Source organism: Homalodisca vitripennis, chromosome 4 (assembly GCF_021130785.1).
Source record: "Homalodisca vitripennis isolate AUS2020 chromosome 4, UT_GWSS_2.1, whole genome shotgun sequence".
Taxonomy (NCBI): Eukaryota; Metazoa; Arthropoda; class Insecta; order Hemiptera; family Cicadellidae; genus Homalodisca; species Homalodisca vitripennis.
Genome location: NC_060210.1, coordinates 38,072,546 through 38,100,214, shown reverse-complemented (window position 1 = coordinate 38,100,214; position 27,669 = coordinate 38,072,546). Strand labels below are relative to the sequence as shown.

General features: G+C 31.8%; 2 protein-coding genes across 2 annotated transcripts in view; one reads left to right on the top strand and one right to left on the bottom strand.

Annotated features, from left to right (window-relative positions):
• The window catches only part of LOC124359167 (phospholipase B1, membrane-associated-like), a 57,066-nt gene extending 45,042 nt beyond the window's left edge, over nucleotides 1-12,024 (top strand). The window contains exons 5-8 of the mRNA XM_046811682.1: nucleotides 1,542-1,701; nucleotides 2,387-2,544; nucleotides 10,128-10,296; nucleotides 11,762-12,024. Coding sequence (XP_046667638.1) covers nucleotides 1,542-1,701; nucleotides 2,387-2,544; nucleotides 10,128-10,296; nucleotides 11,762-11,892 — 618 coding nt within the window. The 3' untranslated portion in view covers nucleotides 11,893-12,024. The remainder of the gene's footprint in view (nucleotides 1-1,541; nucleotides 1,702-2,386; nucleotides 2,545-10,127; nucleotides 10,297-11,761) is intronic.
• Nucleotides 12,025-12,429: 405 nt separating this feature from the next.
• LOC124359169 (parkin coregulated gene protein homolog) lies at nucleotides 12,430-24,851 on the bottom strand. Its single transcript, XM_046811683.1, has 5 exons — nucleotides 24,691-24,851; nucleotides 23,812-24,025; nucleotides 18,526-18,697; nucleotides 17,289-17,438; nucleotides 12,430-12,903 (listed from the first exon to the last, which is right to left on the bottom strand). Exons 1-5 carry the CDS (start codon nucleotides 24,729-24,731, stop codon nucleotides 12,743-12,745), a joined length of 738 nt encoding a protein of 245 aa, XP_046667639.1. The 5' UTR covers nucleotides 24,732-24,851; the 3' UTR covers nucleotides 12,430-12,742.
• Nucleotides 24,852-27,669: the final 2,818 nt, after the last annotated feature.

Genomic DNA, 27,669 nt, shown 5'->3' with positions numbered 1-27,669 from the left:
GTTTTTAATTTTAATAACCTCTTCTCAGTATTTGGAACTCACAAAGTTCTTGCCTATCATTTTTATCAGTTGTAACCATTAAAAAGTAAAGAATTGAAATATTATGAAACTACAATCAATTTTTATTTTTTTCGTATGAGGAAGTATACAATACTATACATTCTTAAAATACAGTAAAATATTGGCCTATGTTTCATGTTGTTAATTAATTAATTAATTTCACCAGTTTAACTAACACTAAAAACCATAAAAAAATATCCAAACACTATACCACTTATAGCAAAGAAAGGAAAGACATATTGGCTGTGTATTTTGGTGTGATTTTCCAATTACTAAATATTAGTGGTTGCTAATATCAATATAATCTCAATAAAAATTTATGGACAAAGAGTACTTGCTGTGCAGATACTCGAACCAGACTGATTTGCTGGGCGAGAATGCTATTACAATATAAAGCTTTATGTTAGTTCTTTCCCTCCAATTATTTAGAAATTGTTCAGTCACCATACACAAAAAGCTGGTATATATAATTGAAGAAGCTTCGCCATTTCTAAAACATACTCTTTGGCTCTCAATTAGTTTTTCAAGTTAACTTCAGCAACAAAATCAACTAATAGTACAGACGAGGTGAGCGGAGCAGACGAAAGTATCCTTTTTTACATTTAATCTTATGTGGATGTCATAGATGTGATAGCTTATATGAATATTTTGCTATTGAAAATTTACTATGTTGTACATTGTATTAAAAATTAGCACATTGAAATTGTGCCTTAAGTATGCCTTATTCAGTTTCAAAATTATAGCTCCACATCATATTTCACCATGGTTACTGTCACTAAAAAAGCTACTGATTACGACCTTAGAATTCCTCATCACTAGTCTTTAATAGTTCAAGTGCTACTAAATGTCTTGGAATTATTCAATAAAATAACATAAAATGATGCATAGACGTTTGAGTAATTTGATTCGTGCTTATAAAACTCTTCTTTAAATCTAAGACAATTATTATAATGTGGACTAGGAGATGGGAATATCTTCTAGTCCATCACTTATCTCAAATGTGCCTGGTATGATATTGCAGTTATTTAGCAGGATATCTTATATTTAATTACTTGCGAACTTATTTCGAGGTTACACTAAACATAAAAGTTTAACGCATCTAAACCTTCTACAATTGATAATGTTTTTAAAGACTTATAGTAACTGTGTACACACCTGTGAATTTTGCTAATGTTGTTGATAAAGGTATATTGACATGTATAGTATGGTAAATTTGTTTTAGCGAATATTTGTTTATTTGTTAGGGCTTTACATCTCTGGCTTATTGACCAATAAGAACGTTTCAGAGCTTATATATTTTTACTCGTCTTTATTTTGAAGTTCAACCAATACATAATATGTAGTTTGGTACGGTACTAACATATATCGTCCCAAGTATTTCATCCAACGACTTCTTCCATAATTCACAGATTAAAAGTGTTTCTAAGTCCTGTTTATTAAAAAAATATGTTAAAATTAAATTATTCAAATTTATGTTCCAGTTGATTACACTGATGATGGGTTCCAACGATTTCTGTGTGGACATTTGCTACGTAGACGCGAAAACAACACCTGAGCGACACCGCAGGAATCTCATCAAGACTCTAGATATACTGAGGAAGGCTCTGCCTAGAACTCTGGTACAGATTGTCATATCACCCAGTAAGTTGTCATGATAATTCCAAGACAATTAAACACAAAAATAGTTTACGGTTAGATTTTAAAGGTAAAAAGTTTTGATTAAAGATTTTAGTAGTAAGTAAAAAATTGGTAAGCAGTTAAAAGCTTGATTAGTTTATGCTCTGACAGTGCGAACTCTAGTCTAAATTCTAATTAGAAGAGCCCTTAATTGCTTCGTTAAAAACTCACCCATAGTCTCGTTATCCTTTAGCGTTGACGCCCTTTTAGATCATTACCCTAGTTTTCAAATTATGCGATTTTAAGTGTAATTTACCTTGTTTGATAGAATAATTCAATGACGAAATGTAATATTCTAAGTTTTCTCCAACCAGTTAACATTGTCACAAACAAGTAAACCTATTGGTTTCCAAATTATAAAATATACTAGTGAGGCATATTGATAAAAAGTACAAACTTGAAATAATATAAATATTATTTATTGAATTTTCTGATTATAAGTTCATAATAATAATAATCATAAATGTTAATTAAAGAAAAAGAATAATATTTTTATACATTTTTCGAGTGCTTAAATTCAAAACTTCTATTCAAAACCCTAAACACTGAGTAAAACATGATTTCGTTCGTAAACATTAGAACTGAATTCTCATAAATGCTTATATTTGTCAGATTGTGTACAGATATTTGACAGTAGAATTATTTTCAGATCTAAATGCCATCTTGAAACAGTTCAAAGGATTAAGGCCACTTTGCCAGCTCACTCATGGTTTCGAATGTCCATGCTTGTTTGGTCTTGCCCATCAGAACAGGCAGAGGGAGTTCTACGAACTCATAAGGCTGTGGCAACAGGCAGAGTTCAAAGCGGTGAGTTGAATCTATCAATGTTTACTGAATAGTTACTGTGTAACGTGCACATAGATAACTTAAGATTTTCGCCTGAATTTGGAAGGAATTAGGAAATTGTATTATTGTTCATTTTAATTTGTATTGAAGACTATTTTAGTTAAGCTTTATAAGATCATTCAACTTTCAATTATAAGCTCGAGTTTGGATTAGAACAATAAATAATTCTGCAGTCTTCTATAAAGGTTAAATAAGAATATTGTTCTACTTAATTGTATCAATATTAAATATAAAGGTGTATCTCTTAATCAATTTTCCAATATTATCTAATAGATTTAAAAGGTATTGATATGGTTTTGCCTTCTTCCGGTAATACAGAGAATATGGCAGAAATGATCATCGTTACAAGAAAATCATAAATATTTAATTCAGTTAACCTCGACTGGTATTCTTATCTGTAGATACTAGATATACTTACTGTGGCTTTAAAACAGATAAGTACACATCTATTGAGGTTACTGCTCATAATTAGAGAATATCTAGGATAACACCTTTAAAGCTTATTTAGATTAATCGTATTTAGGCAAAATTCAATGTGTTCTCTGGGTGCAAAATTGTTTAAAAATTATATTCCACACTCTATCCCGTCTAAGTGCACCAGGTCCGTAAGCTAACTATCAATACAAATAGGCATTGTAGGGCACATTTACTTGGACACCGTAAGATATTTGTAAACACCCCTAAGCCCAGTGAGGTAATTGTGTACGATCCCTATGTGTGCACCTATTCTATATTATTGCAAACACAACCGTAAGTAAATGGCTTACGAAATTGAAATTAACAGCCGGTATTTACTGTAGCCTACAATGATGTATTTCTAATAACTTAAATTTAATAAACTTACGGTTTTTCAAGAAATAGTTATCTAATATCAGGATAATACCAATAGGACCGTAGTGAATTGGTAATAGCAAGACAGAAGATTGTTTGGGCTGCATGAATACTGGGCTCCAGAACTACAGTGTGTCAGTAGTAATGCGGGCATCCCGCGGTGGTGTTATGAGTACTGAAAGAAGTAATAGGCATCAAAAATACTGTAGAAACTCTAGAGGTGTCAAGAGTATTGGATTATTTCTAGGGATGTCAGGAGTATTGAAGGATTCATGAAGACTACAGGTGGACTAAATGTGTTCTAGAGGAGTATTGAAGGAAATGTCATGATTCGGCTACTAGAACTACTCTAGAGGTATCAGAATTTCTTTATAGAATTCTTTGGGTATCAAGAATAATGGAGGAACTTATGAGGTGTCAGGAATACTGCAGGAATCCTGTGGGAGTCAAGAGCACTGAAGGAAATCAGGAGGGGTTATGAATATTGGAAATACCGTAGAAGACTCATGAATACTATGTGGTAATCTAGATGTAACAGAATTTCTGAAGAAACAGTGAGTACTTAAGGAACCAAGTGAGGAGTACTGGAATTACCCTAGAAGTGTCATGAGTACTAGAGGTACGGAAATTTAGCGATGACAGACATTAATCACTGATATTAGAGTCATGTGATTAAAAAGAAACATCGTGTCTTACTACTCCCATTACACTTTATTCGCATTACATATCGTACAACACTAAAGTCACTTTGTTCCTCTAATGTATTATTATGTCTGGATGATAGTAGTTTTAATTTTGAGTTCATACGAAATTTAAATCAGTTTTGGATAGAACAGCTTTGGACAGAGAAATACTTATTGATCTTAATTGTTTTCTGGTCACTGCCCTGTTATGGTTATTTTATTGTTTTATGGGCATTATGGAATATAAAAATGGTTTTAAGATGTTAAACCCTATTTTACGTTTTAAAACTTAATTAATTTTTATTTATCTCGATGATTAATTTAATTGCATATTAAATTTGTTTTATAATTCCTTAACATAAAATTATAAGTGTAACTCATTTGTTCAATGCTACGAATAAATAGTTTCAATTTGATATTTATTTATAAAAATAGTCTAATTGATACTTTAAGACCAATAAAGGACTAAATTGTAGTTTTTTTGATGCGCAAGGTAGAACAGTTATAGGAAAATAGAGTGATACTCAGCATTTATCAGAATTTTTCATACAACTGATGTTCTTCTCAGATATACAGACATCAAAACAACATTAGCGCGGAGACAAAGTCAAACGTATGGCAACTATAGACATATTTTATATTCATATCACCTTTACATATATTTCACACATATTCGAAACATTAAATATGGTTTTTGTAGCAATATAGGTCTGTTAGTAATAAATTATATTCAGGGATGGCCAATTTGTGCATCGAAAGTATTTTCTTCGTGCTAGGGACACTCCTTCCACGTTCTCGACCAAACCACAGGGCACGTTAAGTGTCCTTTTCTATAAACTGTTGTAGACTACTGCCTAAGTACCACTGTTTGTTTTTTTCCATTTATTTTTTGGTACATAACCCCTTTATGGAAGGGAGTGAGAAATGGCAAAAAGTCTAATCGCTCAAATTTAAAATAGGCTGAAAACCTTTGATCGCAAGGGCTGTGTGATTACAGTTTACCTGAAATTTTCAATTAAGTTACAAATGCATGTGAAAATATTCATATTTATTTTCTAAATGAGTACTACGTTCTTTGAGAATCTCTATGATGTATATTAGAACTTTTGAACTTTGTTTGTGTTTTTATATTTTGTAAATTGTGACTTAATTTATATTTAATGGATATCATCAGAAGGCTAGCTACAAATCTCGTAAAAATACCTATGCCATTTTGCTTACTATTCAAAGGCCATATGCTACGCAATGGAATGTGTAGCGAACAGGGAATAGGAGTGCAAAGATGATAACGGCCTTGGATTCGGCAGGTCCTTGCAGTTGACATTCGGCAGGTTGGATTCGGCCTTGCATCCTCATCAAAACGACGCGACGTACGAAAAGGACGGGCATTCGCGGAATCTGCATCACACATTTTCCCGAGGCCAAACCATGTCATTAAGCATTCTCGATAACGCTCCTTTCATTCGGTCATAAGCTACAGGACCCAGATACAACGACGAGCAATGCAGTCTCTTATTAGTCCAGTCAATCTGTGGTTTCAAAGAAATTATTAAAGATATATTTTTCAGTATCGTCTACTACCTTGTTGAATAGTGTATGGCTAAAAGTACGATCATAAATAGACCAGAAATTTTGTACGGATCATTATTAAAATCAAGGCTATATTAAGATCGATGATGGTCGATGTCTATCTATGGAATCTTGCTGAGAGTTAGGGAGTAGACAGTCAATAAAAAATGTGGTGTCCCCTCTCATCGGCAGCTTCTGAGAAAATCCATCACATCGCTATGTGTTCGTTTTAGGTCAGGTGGAGAGGTTGACTACGCGTCGATTGAATACTGTTGGTCGTCAAGATGATCTCTATGTTGAATTGGTTTTATCGGAAACTATGATGGTAACAAGAAAGTAACAGGACAAATAAATCTGTAAATAAACTGAGTAGAATAAACGAATAAACCCAGTGACTTTTAACATGTAACATATATGTAGGAAAACTAATTATCAGAATAAAATTCTAACTAACTATAAACTTTTGCATGCGATTTCTGTCACGCAACACGTGGTGTAGCGTACTCGTATCTTGATTAATTAAATAGACAAAGTTTCAAGTTACATTTTTAAGAATAAACTATTTAAAAACTTATATAGTTTGTTGTATCTTTTGCATATAGAAATTAACTTAATTTGCGTAAAAGATAAACAGAAATAAAATTTACATTACAAATACCAAGCTACTAGGTGTTTATATGTGAAATGTTAGTATAGTTAGCAGGTGTCATAAGTAACATAAGTTTTCTGGCTTACGCTGCTTTAAAATATTGCTTACACAATTAAATTCTTGAAATATTTCGCTTTGATAGGACAGGAGCTATCTTAAATGAACAAATGTTAAATCGAAAGGCTCAGCGTAACAGTTAAGTAATATGAAATGAATATCAACAAATCAATGAGCTATGGATTACTAATTTTAGAATGTTTAATTAGGCTATTAAATAAAAAATATGATTTATATTACTAGTATTTCTGGAAAACTAGTATGAAATAAACATAATTGGTTAACCCTCCAACTGGCAGTCATTTTTTCCTGTAGTGGCGGCATGTTTTCGAGCCTCGTGCAAGGGTTTTTTAAAAAATTTATTAAAAATATAAATTAAAAGTAATATATATATAGAAGTATATATTTTTGTGTTCAGAATTAAACACATAATAATATTAGTATTTAAATTTGGCCTTAAAAAAATGTTTACTAAAATTTTTTTTCCATGAAATTCAAAATTTACATTTTTGTTTTTTTTATTTGGGGGGGACCATACCTAGCAAACCAAGTTATAGTAAGAAAACTATAAAAGTGAGAGTAACATTGTGTGTCAAATTTATTCTAGTTTCAGAAACACATAAGCATTATACAAATTTATGAAACTATAATAACACTATATAACAAAAAGCAGCGATGCGCATAAAATTGTGAAAATAGGGTGTATATGTAAGAGTTTGCTAATAAAAGTTTTACTAATACAGTTTTACTTCTATACATGTTATATTGCATATTTTATTACTCAGAATGAAGTAAAATATACAGCAGTAGTAAAATAAATTCCATAACTTTTTTTTTTGAAGAGTCGAAAAAAGTTTCATTTTGTCATTACTCAAAAATTTAGCGAAAAATTTTCGAGAAATTTATTTATTCTAAAATATATTTATTTGCACTACTGCAATATTTAACAATTCACCACACACTAAACACAACACTAAAACACAAATAAACCTACTAAAACTTACTAATAAACACGACTCGTCACATCAACAACTCAGACGGCATCGACAACATGGCGGTCACATCTTTTACGTTCCAAACTACAAACTTGGTACGTTGCAACTACAATATAAAGAGGAATAAAACTATAGTATTTCCTTAGGCTTTTTTTCCCCGAATCCAATGGTGCATGAATCGAATCGATACGTTGCCGGAATATACTGTTGTGAGTGATTATGCAAGGGAATGTTTGTTTATCAAAATTTTGACGAACAACAATCCGCTAAGGGTTATGTTTATCAAAATTTTGATAAACAACAGTTGGAGGGTTAAGCGTTAGCGAAGCCTATTATCACTCTTGGCGCTGGAAATATGTGATTATTGTGCACGCACGATGTCCTCAAAACGAACTGACCTAACAACGTAGCATTTTACACGAAGTTTTATTTGTACATGAGAAATACTAAGTTCCATGATGGGTATTCCTAGTGATTTGGTTGAGCGTTAGATAATATTTTTATATTTTTCTTATGTGTAGCCATGATGCCAATGAGAAAATATTAGAATAAATACAACTCTTGACATAACAGATCATATGAAGGATCATACTAGAGTGAACAAAGCGATCATATGAGCTTTTAACAGGTGACATTTTTACTCATCTAGTAAAAAGAAATATAATCGTTATGCAGTAAATCGGTTACAAGATTTTATTTACGTAATTTCCATAGCTCACAGGAACTTTTATTATTTGAACACTGCTATGAAATATAACTTAATTAACAAAAATGTCAGAGTATAATGTTGATATAGATATAATGAACATTATCTCTTGAAAGTTTTCATCTCCGGACTTTAAATTTTGCATGAAAAGTTATTTCTACATAGATAAAAATTAGTTCTATTCACAATAATGATGAGGTGGAGCATGATCAGAGCAATTTGGCTGGGCATTGAGCTGATCATTCAGTACGCTAACGCAATTTCTCTTGTATGCCTGGGTGATGTGAAAATGTCTTTTCTGTGATTGTCTCACTCTTTGACCAATGATTATCGGTTTGCCTTCTATCCGCAGGACATCTCGAGAATACAATGAGCTACAGATTTGAAATTTTCAAGGAACCTCAGCTAAGCCTGCGAGCTAGAATACGTACGGAGGTTTTTGCTTTGTCCTCACAGATAATCCACTCTTGTATACTTTCAATCATGCTCACACTAGTGTGTGCTTCACAAGGGTCGCAGATTGTGTAGGATTGTGTAGCAACGAAGCGAAGATCAGGGCCTTGACCATCTGTTTTATCATCCCTACTGGCATGAATTGGTGCCGTCGATTACAAACTGAACGGTACGGGACCCCCTCATATTTTGCAGAATTCAGTAATATTTTAACTCAGCAATAAATTGGTTTGTTTGCAACGTAGTAAGTCTCATAAAGTAGCAGCTATTTTACTCGTCTTCAAATATATGATCTTCTGGGATTGTGTTATCTTCATGTATGCGAAGTATAGTTTCACGTCATTTAGTTTCAGGATCTCGAAATTTGTATTGATATATCCTGATTATTTTTGAGATTATGAGAAAGTTAGAAGGAAAAAATATAACATTTCACTGTTAATAGATAAATCGTAATCCAATTTACAATTTTTATTGAACCGCTCGACTCCACCTCTTTTTCAAACATTAAATTCATTTGAATATTTTCAATATGCATTACGTAAAATTCACCCTGGTTCAATTTGTGTTAGTAACTGATCAACTAGTTATGATTAATATTTATTTGCAGGAAATTGATTTAGTAAAAAGCACCACTCAATTTTATCCTAGTTCACCTATATATAGATAGCTATAATACAAAGAGAATGAGAGAATACAAATCTTTTAACAAAAAAGTAAAAAGTATGGAAACCAAATTTTTAGAACTGTTAATGAATTACCCGAACTATTCGATTATATTGAAATACTATTGTATTTGACAATGGTTCATTAAAACCTATCCCTATTATGGAAAAAAAACGCATTTTTTCAGTTGCGACATTTTTAAAACATTTGTTTAATTGACTGTTAGCAATATTTATTCTAGCAAATTCTGTTTTAAAATTAACAATGAGTACGCCACACCACGTATTACTTAACATGCTTCAATGACGTTCATGCAAAATTTTAAACCATCATTTCATCAGACTACACGTGTTATACAATATTTTATAATATAATACTATTGCGTTCAGTTTGTATACAAATTTATTTACTATGCGGTTTTCTCCTTACCATTGGGGTTACCTATTATAAGACCAATGAAAAAATGTTCTCTACGCCAAATACCATGGAGTGATATGCACCATAATCATTATCAAACTCGATGTTTCTAATATAGAAATGAAGTCTTTAATAGAAATGAATAATAATAGAAATGAAATTCTTCATGCAAAATTTAGTCTATAGGTCAGTTTATTCTCGAGATGTCGTGTGGTCATAAAAAATAAGCTTTTTATAGCCCCTCGTATGATAGACTTCGCTGAGGCTCAACCAATTATTAATATTAATATAAGAAACATGTAAAATACTTCTTATAAAAAAGCCAAGTGTAATTAAATATTTATTATTTATAATGAAATAGTAAACATTTTTAATTGGCAAATAAAGGGATAAATGATTAGAGATGCAACGCTCAGAAAATTTTTTAAGATTTTCAGATCCTAAAAATTTGAATTATAACAACTACTCTGTTGCTTTGTTACATAAAATTTATTTAAAACTAATGCAACAGTTATTTCTAGGCTTCCGATCCAAGGTACCAGGAAACGGAGGACTTCGCTGTGGTGGCTCAACCTTTCACTTATGATCTGAAGTTTCCTGTCCGCAGGGATATAAATGGGAATAATGTAACAGATTTTACTTACTTGTCTGAGGACTGCTTCCACTTTAGTCAAAAAGGATATTCCAGAGGTATACAATTTCTCTAACCTTTTGGTGATGTATTGCTATTTTATTTTAACATTAATTGTAAGGAATTTTGTGTTAATGTAGTTTTTGTCTTGTTTTTTCAGATCATTGTTTAGAGATCATGAACTGAAATCTCCGTGAGATTAAATTGCATTCCTTGAGAATAAAAGCTACAAATACAATTTTTATTTCTAATATATATTGACATTATAGTGTAGCAAACGTATTTTGAAATGTATAAACCTAAAATTTCAAATGGTACGTGACAAATATAAAACTTTTCAATTTAATATAAACATGTTTAATATAATGTAAATGTTAAAATACACATATAAAATAAAATTTAAATAATGTTTTATTGGAATCTGTTTAAATCTCGAACATTTTCGTACTGGAAGGATAGCCAGTAGCTAGCAACACAGCGAATTCCTTCTAACTTTATACTGTGTCAGATATGATCCAATAAATGTAATTGATAATTATGTTGCTTAATATGTCAGTACATTTTACATAGATTATGATTTTCACTTAAAATAAGTATGGTTAATGTTGCTTAACAATGCTTTTGCTTTCGGCCTAAATTTTCTTACCATTTAGTTACTTTATATGACGTGTGAGTATTATTATTTAAAGATACAATTTATAATATAATATTTAATTAATTTCAGATTTTATTTTTAAATTGATAATATAGAACACATAAGGTTTATTCTTATTCCAGCTCCTATGCTTGTCTTAGAAAATGGAAAAAATTGTGTCTAAAGAGACAAAAATGTTTGGACCATACGTCCAATTAAAAATTTTCTCATATATAACAAACAGATTTGGAAGAGGCCAGAACGAATTTACGAATATTTTCGTTGACCAATTACAAGAACAATTAGAGTAATGTTATACACAGTTTTATTTATTGCAATGCAGAGCTTGTAATATATTGGTATTTGATTTAATTTTATTTATATATTTCATTTTATTTCACCTCCAACGGACATCTCCAATTGCATATGTTTTCAACACTAAAAGTTGGCCTAGATTTGTTACACAACTTGTAAAATAATTATTAATCATTAAATTATGTGCTACATACCAACTCAATAATTTGACATATTTTAAAATGAACTAATCAAAAACTAAAGGCAGCTAGTAGATACATTTTAGGGTTGGTTATGTAAATATATTATGTAGCTAGTTTCATAAGAAGGTAGGCATATTCTCTTTTGACGCTTTTTGTATTCGTAGCTACGACAGCTACATGGAATAACATGATTAGGCCTATGGGAAGCATGAATGAAAACTGAGCGTCTGACTAATACCTATTACTTTCGTTATGTTTGTTTTTTTTTTTTGGAGCATTGACATTTTTTTACAATAACAGATTGAAGTTAAAAGTTGCAATAACTAGTCAGCAGTTAAAACACAACTGGAAGCCCGAGTTTTACCTATATTTATGATTTTGTTTTGTTTGCAGCGGTGACAGCTCTTTGGAATAACATGATGGAACCTGTCGGCATGAAAAATACAAACTGGGGGCCAGAATTTCAACACTTTAAATGTCCCTCAGAAACGAGTCCCTACATATTTACAAACAAAAACTCTTGATAATATCTAAAAGAAGGCGTGCCCATTCCGGGATTTTCAATGTGATCATCTAAGTCATTTAGTTAGTTCTTAGTATTAAGTTTGTTGTACTTTTTGTAAATAAAAACAAATGTGTTAATTTATTGTTACCAATCGTGTCTAAAAATCTGTTATAAAAGTAACCAATACATAATGTTTATTGATAGCTGGGAAATATTTACTACATGTCAGTGGCAAATGATAAGAATAATTGCCTTAAGACCTTTTGAAAATATACATTTTCATTAATATCGGAACTAGTTAGTTCAAGATACATTATTTTTTCTTATATGCAGAAATAAAACTGTTTAATAATTTATTCATAACAAGTTGAAAAATTGTTAAAACAGGTAAATAACTACAAAACTTTTTGCGATTTAACCTGTATTTTTGTTAGGTGGCTTAAAGGTATTAAAATCAGTTAACTATAAAGTGTTATCATTATAATATTCTATCTGTGTAATGGTGCAATAAATCAAGGGGGTACCCCTTAAAACTACAGAAAAGAAAATATTACTGTTAAGAATAAAGTAACATGAATATATTTTTGATAACAAACTTAACACAACCGAGTGTTAACCTACAAGTTGTTATACACAAGACCTTTTAGAAAAATGTAATCAATAAAATGAAGTAAACGAGACATAATTTGAATATGAATATTTTAGGTGGGGTGGAGAACATTGGAGACGGACGATTTCAAATTTATCTAATTCTAATCGAATATAAATGTCATTACGTATTGATATAGAGTTAAATATTAAATTTACAATATCCTAAACACGCTAATATTTGGCTTCCTGCTGTAGGGAAAAAGGAAAGTACTGGAACTTTAGTTTAGCATGCAAGACTCATATGTGGGAATCATGTATTTGATGTTGATGAAGGCATCCTCGCCTCCGTAACGCTCAAGCACCTCCAGTGTCTCCTGTACCATGTCACCGATATTCTCCCTCTTCTGCTGACTGTAGTCTATTCCATCTCCACAATTCACTGAGGAAATATAAAGCGGGAAAAAATTAGTCTTATGTCACATATGTAAATGAATCGTTATTCTAAATCAAGATTACACTTACTAATAGTTGCATAATATTGCAAACACAGTGAATACATCAGTGAGGTTTTCCTAGCTTAAAAGACGAGAAAAACTAGGAAGTCGATGCAATACAAGACGAATAAATAAAATTGACCATCCAATTCTCACTTGTGGCAGGAATAAACCTCACAAAGCTATATAAGTAATCTTCTTCCGCTTAGTGAACTACCTTAGAGGCGCTTAATACTGGTAATTGGCTCCTGCTCCTAAAAACAACTTAGAAACCTTCAGTATTAGGCAGTTAGATTATGCCGACAGGTTGTGATCGACGGTATTAGTAGCGCGTTGTACGAAATATCCGTGATAGTGCCACTTTCAGTGATTGCTTATCTAGACCCTAGGCCACTTTCGTGACTTGCAAATTACTCTGCGCCTGTGTCCATTTAATACATAACTCCCAATAACACACAGGTCGTGATCTCTTTTACAAATCATATTGGGTATACGGGTTTCCTCATCGACATCAAACCAATTGCCATCAATCGTTGGATAGTATTGGCTAGATAATTGAGTATACTTTTAGTTCGAATCCTTTCGAGTTATTCGAATATGTATTCACTACGTTCTTCGTATCATTTGGGTCGGTTGATGAGTTCCTTACTGCTGGTGGCCGAACTACTCACTACTAATAGTTTCACCACCATACTAAGAATGTATTCTATTTTTTAATAGTTATTTTACTTTATACAAGGAAAGGGATTTAATTATAGTACTTCAAAATTAAAATTAAAAATCTTGAATAAGTTACACGTATAATAAAATACCTTTTATTGTTGCATAAGAATAATATCACTTAATATAACTGAAACAGTTCAACTTTGTAAAATAAAGTATTAAATTTGATTTTATTTACACATAACAGAAACTAGTGATAAGCCAACATATTTTGTTATCGAGGTATAGACGAATCAAATGTACTTTAAATGTGAGTGTACTTGGTGGTTATTCGTTAAACATTATTCACTAAAGTACATTCGTTAAAAGTAGTTCAAATCCTTCATTAGTAGTAATCACTAAACTCTATTCAATTGAATGTAGTTGTTAGTACTCCATTAAGTATTCGCTTTTTTAAACAGACTCATTCGATGTAGTGATTCGAATTTTGTACCTTGACCCAGCGATGCTTTCACTACAGCGGCTCTGGAGCTATAAATGTCGTTATTAACTCATATTCATATTCATCTATAACTTGAGATTAAAGATCAATTACTTCAATTTAATTTACTTTTTTTAGGGTCAGTTCAATTTATGATCCGAAATTAAGTGAATCCATCCAAACGATACCATTTTGACTTTTTTTCTCTCTAGTTTTAAATTTCTGACATCTTGCGTCCGACTTTAAGTGATATGTACTAGCTCTACTAGCGTTAATGAAATGAGTATTCTTTAACGAAAAAGTTATTCAAGACTTAATTATAACAGGAAAATACCTAAACAGCCGGAGATGAAAAATCAAGCAATATGTTTGACATTCTCCATTGTATTAATATAACACTTATAAATCGCTCTCATTCAAAATTTTGATCCAGAAACCAAACAACCCCTGTCTGTGCAGTAGTCACTTCTGCGCGTGTTAATAAAAAACTAATTCTTACAAAATACTTACCCGCTTAAGCCATTCTTGATAGCAAATCTCATTTTCCTAATGTTCTTTTTGTTAGTGTTGATCTTCTATATATATAAAAATGAATGTTTGTATGTTTGTCCTTTATGGAATCGTGAACTATTGGACCGATCATGATGAAAATTTGTACGTATATGTATTTTTCCACGGAGAAGGTTTATAAGCTATGCCCATCCCTTTCCCGATTCAGGATTCCGCCCCACTGGTTACAGAAATACCCATAAGAAATGCATTGCAGCAAACATATGTTAACGTCTTTTCAAATTTTTAATCAGCTGTTCTTTGTAAACATATATTACACTTATAGTTTTAAAGCATAGAGTAAGCTTAAGAGAAACGACAAATTTTGTTTAAACTGTTTTTGCAATCACTGTTAAACATAGACTTTACTATCCAGATAATACAATTCAAATTTGACGTAAAAATTCACCTTTAACTGCAATATTTATTTAATATAAACCATGCTCATGCTTGATCAGAAGAGTAATGCAGATATCATAATTACTATCTTACGTTGGCTACAAATATAAAGAATGTTATAAAATCAACCTTAGTTGTTTTTTTTGACAGAAGTATGGTTCTCAAAACTCCGTGTGTACATATTCTCTCGATCGAGACAACAAAGCAAGCTCAATCGTGGCATCGGAGATATAACTAATTTAATCTAAAATTTATTATAGTAAAAAAAAAATTTACTAAGTAATATAAGGACTTCGGTTCTTAAGATTTGCGTGCGAAGCCGTGGGTAACAGCTAGATAGAGGCAGGAATATGGTACATACCTTCATAATACGCCCAAGAGGCTCACGATGGAACGACTATCAATTATCTCAGCAATGTTTAGAATGTGATAGAAAAAGAATAAGTGAATATAGTGTACTGTTTTCAACGGGAAATTGCGTGCGAAGCCGCGGGCAACTTTTGCAAAAAATTATTGAAATGCGCAGCAAAGCGCGCCGGGCCCGCTAGTTTCTTATAAAAACCAGTATGACATGGATAATCCCTACATAGTTTTTAAAAGACTTTGAGTGACAAGAGAATGTTTTAATTGTAATTGAGAATAGAAAAATCAATGTTATAAACAACATCTTGTATTTAGAACGGTGTTTGATATTTGTTGAGGAGAGAATGTTTACTAAACAAGGATATTGTGCCTTGCTCTCCACCTCCCTAGGTAACTGTAATCTGTTACCTTGTGTAGCAGAGTTGCTGGAATCTGCAACTTCTCAGCTACTTATCAGAAAATCAAGTCTAAATTTATATACATTTGAGGTTTAAGTTTGAACTTAAACCTCAAATGTATATAAATTTAGACTTGATTTTCTGATAAGTAGCTGAGAAGTTGCAGATTCCAGCAACTCTGCTACACAAGGTAACAGATTACAGTTACCTAGGGAGGTGGAGAGCAAGGCACAATATCCTTGTTTAGTAAACATCTTGTAAACGCGTCTTTAACTAATGTTCTTATCGACGCATATTTACTACTACCTGACAAATAAAAGTTCTTAGGCGGTTCACACAATAGATATCACTACAACCCCCCGGAGACATGAATGTGACCAATTAGGTCAGGTTTTATTTGGATGTGAAGCAACAGGGGAAAGGCTTGAATCACCTGAAAGAGAGAGTATTCATTGTTATTTTCGTTATATATAACAACGCCGACTTGGGGAGCCTTGAGGAATGCGGTTGTTTAATATAATGCGACAGCTTGCCGACCATAAATAAAATGTGCTTTCAGCGAGGTATACAACAGGTACTAGCTCAGTCAGGGAGGATGGGCTCAAGTTTAATAAACATTCTGAACGTAAAAAAAAAACTGCCCTCACAACAATATTTGATTAGGATACGTTATATTATAATACATCGTGTATAAATATGAATCCTCTATTATTATTAAAATAGAATGAATAAAATTCAAGTATAACTTTGCTCGTACATATAATGTATTTGATGGATCTCTTAGACTAATGAGATTTATTTAGTTTTAAATCTTAGTAATACATACATCTATATATATATATATATATATATATATATATATATATATATGTGTGTGTATATATGTAATGAATATACCATAATGTACTATTATTCAACAATGGCAATCTTACTAAAATCTTTACATTTTATAACTAAAATCTTAAACCCTGGAGTTATTGTTTTTTTTAGTCCTTAATTTTGTAGTTATGGTGGGATAAAAGTATACACTTGAACCATTTTAATATATTGAGTGCTTAACACTGGCTGAGTTACATGTGGTTTTTCCATATTTTTGTGTTGAAATTTATATTAATTTTTATAACGTGTTTATGGTTCATGACTTTTCTAAGCTGTCCCAATGTGTTATTAAATTTCTCCTTTCTTCTGGAGTTAACACCTCTTACATCAATAATTTGTTAAACCATTCCTACAGTATGCGGAATAAAATTATATGGATTATGATGTATCTGAACTGGAGGCCAATCGCCTTGGTGAAAAAAATCGGACAACAATAACGTAGATGCTCTTCTTCTAAAACATTCTTTCACACTTCTTTGAAAAGACAACCCTTCAAAAAGATTACAAATATTGTTTAAAAGGATGCAGGATTTTTGTGTACATGTTTTGGTGCTTATAGCGTTATAGTTTCATCTCGGTGTAGGCTTGATACACTTACCGTTCATGTCTTTGTAAACGTTGAGTGCAGGCAATATCTGGCGGTAATAGGGGACCAACGCCTCCCCCACTAGGTCAGCTGACATGACCAGGTGTTGCAGCACCTTCAGGGTGGTACAGATCACCTCAGGGTTCTTCGTACTCAGAGCGTCTTGAAACAGGTCAAGAAGCAGACTTTTTATGTTAACACAAATCTTCAGAGAATAATCTTATCATCTCTACAATCGATACAGCTAGTTTATTAGTGCAAGTGTTAATTAGTGAATAGTTAATTACTTATTAATAATTAATAAATAGTTAATTTCTAAAAGAGCTCAACAACCATAAGTAATAAGTTTATAATACAGGGTATTTAATATGTGAATCACGAAATAAGCTAAACGAAGACTTATTATAACTTGTTCCATTAAGTTAAGTTGTATGCTGATGTAGACAGTTCCGATAAGAAACTGTTAAATGGAACTATTAAATAAAAAATGTCGTTAAGGATCCTTTATTGAAAAAGCACTGACAAATACTGTTCAGATCTGTACTAAATTTACGTAAGAGGGCAAGATTTGTGCTAAATAGATAGACTCCAAACTAGACGTCTTCTTCTCTAATTATACATGTATGAAATCACCACTTCATTTAGGATCAATATTTAAGACAAATTCCAGTTTATACCTTTTCAATATAAATACGCCAATAAATTATTTGCTGTATATCTTTACTGGGTTCTTTTCAATGATTTCAATTGGGATAAATAACGAAATTTGGATTTAGAAGAAAAATGTTTCTATGTGGTATTAGCTTTACCTCGTTCAGTCCGTTACTAAAACGGTGTGTGGTACGTATCCTAATTCTTTATGTATTTATACATTGTAACTTTAGTCAAATCAACGAAGTCACTTGCACAGAGTGTAAATAACTAAATATATCAATGTGGGAATAGTTGGAATTTCCAGAGCTATTCACAGAATAGGTTACAGCAATTACAGACGTTAGAAAATTTTTTAGACAACCTGCATCTCTGAATTAAAAAAGAACAACAATGACTTTTTACACATGGAGTTCTTGGTATGCTTTTAGAAAAACGGTTCGTAGCTAATAACAGACACGAAGAAAGTTACATTAACTGAAGTTACTTACTCACGGTACAAATTTGATGGAATTGCATTCCACTAGGCTAGCAGACAGATATCTTGCTCTTGGTTTTTGTAAAGTAAATAAAAAATAAACACCAATTTGTCACTCACTCTTAATGGGAATGATAAGTTGTGGAATTACTGGGAGGATCTTATTCCGTCCATGGACCAACATGTCGTGGATGCCTTGCCTGGCGAAGAACTTGTAGGGATGCTCGGTCTCGCACAAACCATCAAAAAATACTGGAAGATAATGATGGAAGTTGAGATTCTCTATGGGATCCTGGAATAAAAATTGTAGCACTTGATGAACAACAAATACAAACAAGTACATGATGCTTACGGAAAGCTACTATAACTTTGCTAACTTTCAGTAATGAAATCGTTTTACACAAGTAATCTGTTTATACAGTGGTGTTATGTTTATTTTTAATATTAAATTTAACTCGTTAATAAAATAATTTATTAATAAAAATATAATTCTAATGTACAATTGAATACCGACACATATTTAATTGAAACAAATAAACGCAGTGCAACAACATGTCCTCGATTATTCGTTCCAGTGTTTCCATTGTGGACGCTTCAATATTACTGTGAAAAAAAAAAAAACTATATACATGGTCGGATTAAACTATCCACACATGGTCGATATAAAAAATAAGAGACCATTCGATTTGTTATATTTTTATTAAAATATATACTGTTTTTGTATCATTTTTGCTGTCTGTTATTAGTACATAATGTGTTAAATATTAGTTGAATTATGTAACAGCCACCATTACCATTTAATTACCAAATTTGTCCAAGTATTGGAAGATGTTTGGAACTTACTCTGTAATGTTAAAAAAAATAGTGAAAGTTGTAAAAACTTATTTTCTTAAGTATCTTGATATATATTTCCTTATTTCAAAGCACATCTCGAAAACTACAAGGCGTATTAAGCTAACATTGTGAATGAAGTTCTCCTTCTTACTTCTAATAACTTATTATAAGGCCGAGGTCTCAAACTTTCGTAAATTAAACTTTAATTGACAAATAAAAGGAAATTGCCATGTTTGTTATATTTTTTTATTCCTACAGATTTAACTGACTCACACATACTTATGAAATTAATTTTCGTAGCTATTTACTATCACTGACAAATCTGGATATAGGTAAATCCATTATCTGTTATATTATTACAGTTAACAGTGTCTCCCAAATCGTATCTGGTGAAATATTCTGTCTTACGTCTTTAGTATTTTGTTAGGAAGATGAAGCGAAAGATGTTATTTTAAGCTGTAGAAGAAATTACAACGTAAGAGACGCTTTCGTGTTTCTATAACCAGTCTCATGGAAAACCGGGATCATTCATAACATAACCACCCATCACAAGATATTCGTAAACAATGACTAAGGTTTGGTAATCGAAATCTCATTTATAATCAGCCAACAATCGTCGCTTTAAAAGCCTCTCGACCAAAATGCTGTAATAAAAATATATCCACAAAGATTTCAATGATAATTCCCAATTAAGTTGAGCATTTTTAAAACATTACAAATTAGCAGCAAGTTCTCACACGAGTCGTGCAAGTATTTTTATGTTGATGTTTTACCATAAATTCATAACATCAAGATTATTCGCACAAAAGAGCTTATTAATTTGACGAAATCTGCACAAATCCAATGGTCTAAAGTTTGAATCTATGAGTACTCTCAAATGTTGAATTGCAAGAGCTAATGAATTAGTTTCATTACTTTCGCTGCGTAACAGTTAAGCGTTGCGTAGAAATATATAAAGTTACGGTACAAAATTTCATGAGTCTATCTAAACTCAAACAAATACAGTAAAATGATACCTTATCTGTTCACGTTACAAACAGGTTTTCCGCCTGACCTCTGGCCTTCTATAGAAACTTATAAAATACAAGCAACTTTCGACTAAATATTTTGAAGTTTTACACAAACTGTGTTTGGTTACTTGCTAATAAGTGTATTAGTTTCTAGTATATTATTCATTTCCAACATTAACAAAATGAACTAATAAATTACAGAGTTGAGTAATTTAGTAATAATTTGATTAACGTTTCCCCGATGGGTCTTAGCTTTATCGCTTGTAAACTCTGCATTCATACTTTCGTCTCATGGCATTCCCTTAATTCACATCACTTTATATTCCTAACCGAGACTTCCGTTCTTACCTACTATACACAATCATTCGTTACCTCATATTACGTTTATGATCATGCACTTCTGTTCTTCATCAAGCAACCTTCGACCTTCGATTACCTGTAGTTTTAGATCCTTTATTTCCACGTGCATAATAATTATAGATTTTTATACAACTGGAACTTTGCCACCTTCTACAGCAACCACCAATCACGTTCATTAGTTTTATAATGCACCAGATATAGTACTTTGGTAGTGGTGCGATGGTGAAAACTTAGCTAATGAGTCCACTTATCGATATTGGATAATGAAGAAACTTATTATCCGTAGTCCACTGGGAATTCTTGAAATAGTGCGGAAAGCGCGGATGCATTCTGGTGGTATCGACACATTCCTGACAGATAATTACTTCTCTTCGTAGTATCTCCGCTCTCCGCACAAACGTACTGTTTATACCTTATTGTTGCAAAACAAAAAACAAATCGTGACTTTAATATCCATTATGTAAGCAAGTAACAGCACAGAACACGATCATAAAGATTGCGTATCGTATTCGTTAAACGATCGTTGTAATAATTAACTAACCTCATATTCAAGATTACAACTTATGAGATTACTTACACACACACACACACACACACACACACACACACACACACACACACACACACACACACACACACACACACACACACACACACACACACACACACACACACACACACACACACACACACACACACACACACACACACACACACACACACACACACACACACACACACACACACACACACACACACACACACACACACACACACACACACACACACACACATATATATACATATTAAAATAGGTTTTGGAACTTTTTGGAGGATAAAATATCCCCTGCCTTTTCAAAGATGGCATAAGGGGATAGATAGCTTTAAAGTTTCAAGTTTCAATCCTATCTTTTGATTTGTCATTTTAAAATTTTATTCAATAGAAACACAATGACATGAACAAAAAATATCTATGATGGTACTAGTAAAAGTTATGGCAAATAATCCCTTACATTTTGATGTCACTTAAAAAAAGACACCTCGTACCAAAACTATGCACACCAGAAACATTAGATACTACGTAAAAGATAAGCTGGGCAACTCAAAGTCTTACTAAAGATGTCACGCATGCATTGTGTTTATATGCACAAGACAGTGGCTTTGTGCCTACTTATTATTTCTTGCGTTATTTGTCTGTAACTTTTGATAGAAACGGCATAGAGTTGTTTTATTAGTGTCATTCTGTTTCTATTGAATAGACCTTTAAAAAGGCATGCCACAAGATAGAGGTTGCAATTTGACAATTTAAAGAGACCCTCCTCTATCTCTTTTTGAAGAAGGGGGTTATATTTTTACCCTCCAGAAAGTCCAAAAATGTATTTTAATAGATATGGGGAGGATTCTTTTACTTAATTTACACCCTGTATATAAAAAACAGCAATTGTGAAATCAACTACTTATAAAGTTTTCAAGACTAACAAACACAAAGAAATTAAAATATGCCATGTTAAAAATTGTGTAAGATTACATTAAAATAAGTTAAGTTTATTCTTAACTCATCACCCAATCATCGCAAACGACCCAGACCTCAAAGATGCCAAGACAATCCCTGTGAGACTCATCTCCACAAAAACGTCATATTACTCCGTCTTGCTAAGTTAACTACTCTCAAACACTGCACTCCGCCAATAGGGAAATCGTCTTTTAACTCATACAAGCCTTTCATTTTACTTACCAGGTTTTCGTTGTGTTCATAGAGTAACTCTCGTATCTTAATGACAAGTCTTAATTCAGGCCTAACTCTTTATTTCATTATTTTCCAAATTTAAACATTGATTCTCCAATCAGTAATCAGTCATCTTAAGTCCTACATTCTTTAAAAACAGTTAGATATAGAAATACACTTAAATTACTTAATTAAGTTACATAAAACGTACGATTAAATATTTGTATTTAACAAACTTTGAGGAATTTCAAAGGAACACATCTTATCATATCATATGAACGACCAAGGAACATATATTTAGAATATACATGTCATATTTTGTCACATGTAGCTATTCAGTCCCTTGATGATATTGAAAGTGTTACAGATAACCACTTTTCATAAGGTGGTTGGTACCTACCACTAGTAGAGCTAAAAGTATACTTTTCAGATAAGAATGGAAAACAAGTATAAAACAATTAAACCAAATTGCAAAATTAAAATAATATAGATTTTTGTTTCATTACTAAACTTTTAGACTATCTGTTTTGAACAGTTATAGGTGGAAAAGACGTAATCAGTTTTTAAGTTGGCACAGTTTTAATTGGTATAAATACATGCATTAATGATATTTCATGTAATGAAATGTATGAGCACCACTCAATTTTGAAAAATCCAATAAAAATACTCCTATCACAAATATTCTCAAAAGTACCCATAATATAGTATGAATAACAAAACTAAAATTTTTTTCAAAGTTTTGGTTAAGCCTTGTAAATACAGTTTAAGGTAAATAATATTTATTTTCATTACAATTTATAGTGTTCATATCTAGTAAAATGTACAGGACTACCCATATACTCTTAAAAATCAACTCCCCTTCCTAAATTGGATCACTTTCAACCGTATTTCAAAGTTGAGTTCCAGGTATAGAGAGTAAACAAATTATTATTACCATGACCCCTATACAAGCCACATGGTAGTCTGCCTCACCCTAAATTGTAATTTTCGTTTAGGTAAGTTTCATAAAGATCTACCTAATGTAACCACTCTCATGATGGAACTTCTTAAACAAATTTTGTCAATCTGTAACCACTGAGAATATAGTTTCTTTTCGAAAAATAGTGAACGTGTATGCTCGAAAATTTAGCGTTTGTGTAAGAGTATATTTGTTGGAGATAATTGTATTTAAATTATTATTTTTTATTTTTAAAGAATGCTTCATAAACGGATATAAATTCTTAGAAAATCTTATAGTTTTATGGATATATAAGGATCACTGGATGTGATACGTACGGCTGCTAAATATTTCGTGAAGTAAAGAATACCTTAAATCTTTTTTTGAGACGTTAATTATCATTACATGAACAAATTAAAGGCTGAAATTTTATTACATCTTCATTTCTAAATTTAATATAGGCCAAAAGCAATTTTATAAGCATTTTAAAAGCGTGCTTTTGATAATTTAATTTTAAAAGGCTTTTGCAAATTACTTACTTTCCAAGAAATTTTGTATCCAAAACTGGAGAACTCCATAGATATAGGAAAGTCTCCGCGGATGTAGAACCTCTTGAAGGCTGTGTTGCTGACAGGATGTCTCACTTTCTCTTTAGGCTTGGGAGGTTTCTCGACCACGACACCTCTCTGGTAGGCCTGAATGGAGAATGCTGGCACGATGCGAGTTTTTGGAGCCGGCTTCCTCAAGTTCTCTCTGAAACATTAAACTAAATCAGATTTTAGACAACTCAAATAAAGAACCACCTTTAGTTTAGTTATTTAGGGAAAAATAACTGTTAAATATAAATTGGATTTATATTTGTAGTGTATTTTCTTATTTAATGGTTATATGAGATAAATATGGGAAAATACATATAAAATAATTGAATTTCATGAAATATTTAGCATGGTTTAACTATCGTCTCTGGGGCAAATCACTTCCCCTAATGGTTAAATATTTTATAAATGTCAATACAAAAATGTATGTACATGTAACTATATGATTAGATATAAGATAGTAGATAATTAAATTAAGATTTAAATGTTTATACAACATTTTATACTTATGAAGTGTATTAAAAACATTGAGCGTTTGTTAAAATAAATATAGAATTGTGTGGCATTCTTAGATGACACAGGTCTTGAAAACATATCTTGGATTAGTGTTGTTGTTTCAATTGAACCCAAACGAGATTTACAAATAAATAATTTTGTTGTATTGAAATGATACATAAACAGACTATAATTGAACGTGAAACACAAATATAAATAAAATTATTCAGGTATCATATTAATAAACATATACAAAATATAAAGTAACAACAGTAGTAAACAAAACAACGTGTTTTATATTATCACAAATAAAGTGTCAGTACTGACCTGAAATTCTTTCCACTAGTATATTCCTCTTCCGCACCCATAATTGGTAAAAAATGAACAATTTAAATGAAATCCACTGCTAAAACGAATAAATAATCGGACGTGGTGAGATAATAAACTGGGACGGTGGTGGCTTGTGGCGAGCCTGTGAAGCTATGAAACCGAGCATAAGTCTCCTGGCAACACGTAAACAAATATCTTATTGATTCTAAGACCAGCTGTTCCTGTCCTCATTGCTATACACACATGACTACACTGTTGGTCTCTCTGAAGGTTCAGTCTACTACCCATCTATGACAGTCTGATAGTTTGTATATTTTGTTTGCGTGCCTATCGCAAACACAATTACAGTCCAGACGTTTTCTCTTTACAGAATCTCACTACCTTGTAAGCTATATACTACGATATTATTTACAATTCTTTCTGATTGAACGATTTATAATTCAGCGATTTAGGAATCTGTGATTGGCTGAGCGTTGGTGAAGCCTATCACCAAGGGGACTTGGGACATTTCACTACTGGCTGTCCGATTTGTCGAGCACAAATAAAGCTATATATTAAACAATTTTCACGAAGCTTTATAGCGACAGACAACATTGAGCTTGATGGTCAAGCATGTTCTGCCATAAGATTTTGCTGAGTATTAATCCCTAACTGTCCATATTACGAGTTTAAATCGAAAAAGAATTATGAAAATTTTTATAAAATTAATTCCTGTATAGACAAGATAGAGTTCAAGAAAGGAGTAGATCTCTCTTTGGGATGAAGCTTTTAATAAAGCTAACAGTCCAAATAATATATTTCAGAGCAACACCGTCAAGTACAGTTTTTGCGTTCTAACGAGCAGGAAACGGCTGAAAAACTATACAAACCTGCTAAATTGATGCTGTTTTAAACATTGAAGGTTTTAAATAATGGCTTACAAAACTATACACCCCACACAAATAATTAATAGTTCCGTAACATGGCCAAAGTCGAATGTTTATAAACACCGTATAAAAGCTAAGATTTAATAAACTCTTTCATATAATTCAAAAATTATGTAACATACACCGTACTCTTATAGCGATCTAGAGTTAAAATTTGGTTGACAAGTGGATCAAAATATTCCGATGTTCAAATTGTTAGTTTGTTCGAAAAGATCGTTATCCGATATCCTTATTCGTATATATATATATATATATATATATATATATATATATATATATATATATATATATATATATATATATATATATATATATAGGAAGAAAAATAGGAACCTATTAGTTTTAAATTGTTTCATTTTATATGTCTAAATGGAAACATAAACAGCTAAGTTTTAATGCAACTCCCATTTGTTGATCTGTGCAGTTAGTGTGTGGCTAACCTTTAAACTCGGGTATGTATACAGTTTGATCTGAGAACAGTAGTACAATTTGTAATTTGTAATAGAACCACATGGACATAAAGATATATTTAACCCGGAGTAGGAATCCTTTTTGTAATTCAGGGTTTTTTTGTCTTGCTGGGTAATCAATATACAACATTTCAACACAAGCGACTGTAAACATTGGTTACAGAAGACATCCATCATGTCCATGAAAACCATAAATATTTGTTTTAACGAAAAGATAAAAGGTATTAGATCTGAAAATCAAGGTTTTTCTGAAAATCAACCGACACATGAACGAGGCTTAGGTAGGAGTACAGCATATTACGTGTTGAGTAACAGCTTTTCTCTGAGTCGGCATGCAAAATTTCATTTTTCAGCTTATTAATTTTTTACATACCCCGGTAGATAAAAGATATGGTTCGAAATCAAGTCTAGCTACCGTATGTTCATATTGATTGTGGTTTAAAATTTGATTTTTACTGTATGAGTATGTTACATGTGTTATAAATGTTTTATATCATATGTTAAAAACTCATATTATCTCGCAGAACGTAACTCATATCATAAGAGGACTCATTATCATAGCAACTCATAAGATCAATATAAAATCGCTACAGTACAGCCAAATCCCATGAAGTGACATACACGGTTATAAAATGTTTCGTACCTATTATAGTATTATCTCATATTTTTACCTTAAAATAGATGTTTATCAATTCTCTGTAATTATGTTTACTGCTTATTTTCTGTAAATCCCTTTATTTAAATGTAGCTTCTTTTCAAGTTGAATCAAACCATTTTAGTTCAATTCAAAATTTAATATATTTCATAACAGTGTATTCAACTTAATTTTATTAATCATATTACAAGTGATTTTCACATTACGTGCATATAATCAATTGAACAGTTTTTTTAAACCAGAACGCTTACGCCAGACCCAAATGAACATCCAATGGAAGAAATATTCGCTAATGAGGAAGGCAAGTTAAAGTTTATTATAAATTTTGTCAACCACAGCATCGATGAAGAACTATAAGAAACTGATTCGTATCCTGAAGTTATAACCGTCCTCAACAAACTTCTTATAAAACTAACTAATGTGTATACTCTCGTCATCAGTTGGCGACTAGAAGGAAAGATCCGGGTGAAAATATTGACTAGTACTTATGGAAACTAAAAGAACGTAAGTTTATTTATTTATGGCAGTCACAGCTAGTGGAAACAAAAAAACAAATATATTCGAGATGCTGTTATTAGGGGAGTAACTTAGCACTATCCGGCAAAGATTGCTGGAAAACTCAACCCTAATCCCTGAAGAAGCATATAATCAAACAGTTACTTTGGAGGAGGTTGAAAATCCAAGCTCTTTCTTACGACTCAGTACTCTGAAATCCTCTCACTCACACGAAAATTGAAAGGGTTGGAGTCAACGATGATGAATCTGAATCGGTAACTCTTCCCATCAAGTCACCTCACAAGAAGAATGAATGTTATATCTATGGACGACCTAGGCATCTACGAAACAGGTGTCCTGCTAATAATTTTATTTGCAATATTTGTGAGACAAAGGTAAATTGAGCTAAAGTGTGTAATTCTACAAAGCA

What these genes read in the sequence shown, in the direction of transcription:
- LOC124359169 (XM_046811683.1), bottom strand. Translation starts at nt 24,731, where the DNA reads ATGGGTGCGGAAGAGGAATATACTAGTGGAAAGAATTTCAG. An exon ending in ACTAGTGGAAAGAATTTCAG is followed by an intron (nt 24,026 to 24,690) that starts GTCAGTACTGAC and finishes TTAATGTTTCAG; the next exon opens with AGAGAACTTGAGGAAGCCGG. An exon ending in CGTTTACAAAGACATGAACG is followed by an intron (nt 12,904 to 17,288) that starts GTAAGTGTATCA and finishes ATATTTCCTCAG; the next exon opens with TGAATTGTGGAGATGGAATA.